The sequence below is a fragment of the Otolemur garnettii genome, unplaced genomic scaffold (assembly GCF_000181295.1).
Source record: "Otolemur garnettii isolate 467f Iridium unplaced genomic scaffold, OtoGar3 scaffold00225, whole genome shotgun sequence".
Classification (NCBI taxonomy): domain Eukaryota; kingdom Metazoa; phylum Chordata; class Mammalia; order Primates; family Galagidae; genus Otolemur; species Otolemur garnettii.
Window position 1 is genome coordinate 1,089,170 of NW_003852620.1, and position 4,441 is coordinate 1,093,610.

General features: G+C 51.3%; 1 protein-coding gene across 1 annotated transcript in view; it reads right to left on the reverse strand.

The window, feature by feature from the left end:
• LOC100956445 (myosin-7) overlaps positions 1-4,441 on the reverse strand; it is a 52,353-nt gene that overhangs the window by 39,234 nt on the left and 8,678 nt on the right. Inside the window, exons 19-26 of the mRNA XM_023508132.1 lie at positions 4,321-4,438; positions 4,054-4,177; positions 3,648-3,784; positions 3,136-3,391; positions 2,298-2,540; positions 1,943-2,119; positions 1,137-1,282; positions 141-231 (exon numbers count right to left, since the gene is read on the reverse strand). Coding sequence (XP_023363900.1) covers positions 141-231; positions 1,137-1,282; positions 1,943-2,119; positions 2,298-2,540; positions 3,136-3,391; positions 3,648-3,784; positions 4,054-4,177; positions 4,321-4,438 — 1,292 coding nt within the window. The remainder of the gene's footprint in view (positions 1-140; positions 232-1,136; positions 1,283-1,942; positions 2,120-2,297; positions 2,541-3,135; positions 3,392-3,647; positions 3,785-4,053; positions 4,178-4,320; positions 4,439-4,441) is intronic.

Genomic DNA, 4,441 nt, shown 5'->3' on the forward strand with positions numbered 1-4,441 from the left:
GAATACTGTGGTAGCTGTGTGTCTCTTACACAGCTCTTATAATGCTGCAGACAGGATGCCCCGGGGGGTGGGTATGGGCAGGGGAAGCTGAGAAGCAGCGCAAGATCTCTAGTGCCTAGCTTGGGTGCCCCAGACCTCACCTGAAGCTCTTTGAGCTTCTTCTGTAGCTGGCTGGCCAGGGCCTGCTCATCCTCAATCCTTGCATTGAGGGCGTTTAGCTCAAAGTCCTTCCTGTGGGGAAGGAGGGAGGGAGGGTGAGGCAAGGGAGACCTGCCAGGCCCTAGGGCCCACCAATGGCTGAAAATGGTAATGTAACAAGTCAGAGTAGGATTTCTCCAAAAAACCAGCTTTCAGGGATGATGCAAGATCCCTGGAGATGTAGCCCCTGCTGTGAGATTGAAGTACAAGAAGCCTGTAATGGGAGAAGCATTGGAGGCCAGTGGTGGGACCTGAGATCTGTTCTCATCTCGGTCTTTGTTTTCTCATCTATAAAATGAAGGAGTTGGATTGGATTGTTTAGCTATGATGGTCTTTAGTTTTGTCACTGTTGCTTTGGGCAACTCGGCTAATCTTTCTGAGCCTTAGTTTCCTCTTTGGTAAAGTGGGCTAAAGATATCAGCCTTAAAATGTGTTTTGTGAGTCAAATGGAACTATATATTAATATTTATTCATTCACTGAGCACATCTAAGCCTGGGGACATGTGAAGATTCCTGTGCAAAAGTAAGCTTGATGAGGACATAGACTGATGATTCTTGGAGCCTTTGAAAGTTCTGACCCTGAAGCACCACAAAGTTCTCAATTATCAAAATACAGATTAACAACAGGTCTCCGAAGAGAGTTGTGCATGAAGGCGCCAAGCTAGCTGTTATTTTCATTCCATTCTCCTTATCCAACAGAAAAAAAGGGTTAGAGGGATCCAAGTTAGACTTCACTGGGGAGGACCACCTGGCCCTGACATATGGGTCTGGGGAATGAAAGCTCTTGTTCTGGAGGCCTTTTTCCAGGGGCTTGGAGCATCCATTTAATGAGGCTTCATGAGAAAGCCTCTGAGAATGGGTGTCTTGGGCCAGCTTGTAGGCTGAACAGGCTGCTAGGCTGGGGACGAGGAAGGACAGCAGGGGAGGGAACACAGTACTTTTTCAGCCGCTCATCCAGCTGCTGCTTGTCATTCTCCAGGTCCATGATGCTCTCCTGGGTCAGCTTCAGGTCACCCTCCAGCTTCCGCTTCGCTCGCTCCAGGTCCATGCGCACCTTCTTCTCCTGCTCCAGGGATCCCTCCAGCTGATGGAGAGAAGGACAAGCCATGCCCAGTGAGGCAAAACATCCTGACTTGGTGATTTTGTCACTCATTTACTCTAGGGGTTGGGCAAACCTTCCCCAGAGGGGGCCCAATGTTACCTGGGGACTGTGAGAATGCCTAGCCTATAGGGCACCAGGCTGTGTGCTGGGCATAGCAGATACAAAACTGAAGAAACCCAAGTGCTTAAAAGGAGCTTGTAGTCTTATAGCTGAGACAGATACTTAATACATTACAATACAGAGTGATAAGTGACTCAGTAGAGATATATACATCTGACAGAACAATGATCAGTCATGATCAGATCCTGTCTAAAATGTCAGAAGTTCAAAGATCCTCTTTCAGAAGCCTCACAAAATTTCCAAAGAAGTGTATCATGTTCTTTTGAGATAACTCCCTAAATCCTGTAACCAAAGGCAGAGATATAGGGGCTTGAACATTTTTAAAGGAAAAAAACTATCTCTATCATTGATCATAGTGAGATCAGATATATGTTTCAGAATTAATCACTCCCCCCCCCCTTCATTACCTAGCTCCCTGTTAGAAAGATATCAGAACATGAACATCTTCAAACCCTACCAGCATCCCATACACTCACCTCTGAGCAGGGTATATCTAGGTCCTACAACTCTCAATCTACTTACATCATCTACTTGCTGCTCCAGCTTGACTTTGGCCTTGGTCAGGGTGTTGACCTTGTCTTCTTCAGCCTGAAGGTCATCCAGGGCCTGCTGGTGGGCCTCTTGCAGAGCCTTTTTCTCCTTGGTCAGCTTGGCGATGATCTCATCCAGCCCAGCCATCTCCTCCGTCAGGTTCTTCACCTATGACCAAGAACCCCATCCACTTTATGGTCAGAAGTCACAATTCTGGAGATATCTATAGGGACCTCCATGCCAGATGTCATACTACTCTCAGGATCCTGAGTGGCCTGGCCTGGATCAAGTTCAGTCTGGGAATCCTGTGGAGACCTGGACTAAAGCCACAGAGAGCTGCCCTCACCTTGTTCTCTGTTGCATGCTTCTCTTTCTCCACCTTGGCCAGCGTCAACTCCAGGTCATCAATGTCCCTCTTGAGCTCAGAGCACTCATCTTCCAGCTTGCGCTTCTTGGCAGTGAGCTCAGCGTTCATCTCCTCCTCATCCTCCAGCCTCTCATTCATCTCCTTCACCTTGGCTTCCAGCTGGATCTTGTTCTTGATCAGCTGGTCACAGCGCTCCTCAGCATCAGCCAGGTTGTCTTGTTCCTGAGGGCAAGGCACAGAGGGGAAGCTGTCCAGTGGGCAGGGTCCTTGTCCTTTCAGATAGAGGGAGGGAGAGGGGCAACCCTCAAATAGAAGGGGATCTCTAGGGTGCCCCCTGGTTGAGAAGAACCTCCAGGATAGGGAGGGGAAGAGTTTCAGAGAAGCATATGTTGGGAGCACTGGGGAGAAGAGCAGAGAAGTCTTTATCTGTTCCTCTTCTAGTCTCCTCCATTGAAGGAGGGAACTATATTTTGCAGGACTATATGTATTGAAAACTCAGTGAGATGGGCAGCTTTATTCCCTGTCTGGAGATGAGGAAATCAAGACTAGAAGAGGCTGAGTGGTTTGCTCAAGATCACAAAAACTATTAAGCTGTGGTTCTAGGTTGATCTAAAGTCGAAAGCATGTGCTTTTAAAAGTTCCTTCCCCTGTCCCTTTCCTCCTCCTGAGGGATCTCTTTGGAGGCCTTTGGAAATGATCCTAGAATCCTCTGACTGTGAGGGAATGAGATGGCGAGCTTCTGCAAGGAGAGGGGCAGAGTGCAGGAGGTGGAGACAGAGCAGGGCAGAAGGGCCAACAATGACCTCAGGAGCCTCACCGCCTGCACTTGGAGCTGCAGGTCATTCTTCTCTTGCAGCAGGGACACCATCTTCTCCTCCAGCTCCTTGCGGCGAGCCTCAGACTTTTCCAGAGCCTCTTTGAGGCGTGCAAACTCCTCCTTCATGGTAGCCATCTCCTTCTCTGTCTCTGCACTCTTCAGCAGTGGCTTGATCTTGAAGTAGAGCTTCATCCAGGGCCAATTCTTGACCCCCATGAAGGCCCGAATATTCCACTGAATTATCAGTAGGGAGTCTCTGCAGGGGCCCAATGGGAGGGATGGTATAAGTGTCCTCCCACCTCCTTCCCCTCAGAGGTCCTGAAGTCTTGGCAATGCCCCCTTTTCTTCACTCCACCCCCCACCCGCTTTAAGGGTCTCTGACTCTGTGGCCACCCTGCGTCCATGTGTACCACCACCCCCGGAGGTCTCTTTGTTTGAAGACCCAGTGAGCTCTTTCTCCTGAACCAGCCTGGGCCTGAGAAAGGTGGGAAACTCCTTCGAAGCTCTATCACCTGCGTTCCAGTAGTTTCTTGTACTCCATTCTAGAAAGCACGCCCCGGGACTGGGCCTGGATGCGCGTGATGATGCGGCTCAGCCTCTCATCCCGCATCTCCTCCAGCAGCCCCAGCAGCCCCGCCTTGAAGAACACCTGCAGGGAAGGTGCGTGTTGGGCCTGGCTAGACAGGGGTGGCACAGACATGTTAGGAAAGGGTGACTATTAGCAAAGGACTGGAGGGAGGTGCTGCACGGCAGTGGGAGCTGGGTGAGCAGAGTGGCGCTGGGTGTCCTCCTGGGGGTGTGGTAGGTGGGTCAGAGATTTTGCCAAGATGACTGGTGAAAGGAAAGGAGTCATGAGGTGAGAAGTCAATGGACAAGAGATGTCTCCCTCCAACTGATTTGTCCCCTCCCTCGCCTCACCTTGGTGTGGCCGAACTTGTACTGGTTGTGGTCAATATCCAGGGAGCCCAGCAGCTTCTCTGCCCCCTTCCTGCTGTCAATGAACTGCCCTTCGGGGATGGCTGCTGGGTTCAGGATCCGATACCTGGGAAGTGACGTGTCCTCTGTCACCCATGCTCTGCACTAGTCTCTGCCCACAGGATGCCAGGGCCCCAGCACACTCCCTTTCCTTTCTCAGCAGCCCAGGCTGTCCCTGCCCCCTGAACTCTGGGGAAGCCCCGTACCCACCTCTGCCGAAAGTCCCCGTAGAGGATGCGGTTGGGGAAGCCCTTCCTGCAGATGCGGATGCCCTCCAGCACGCCGTTGCAGCGCAGCTGGTGCATGACCAGGGGGTTGTCCATCACCCCTG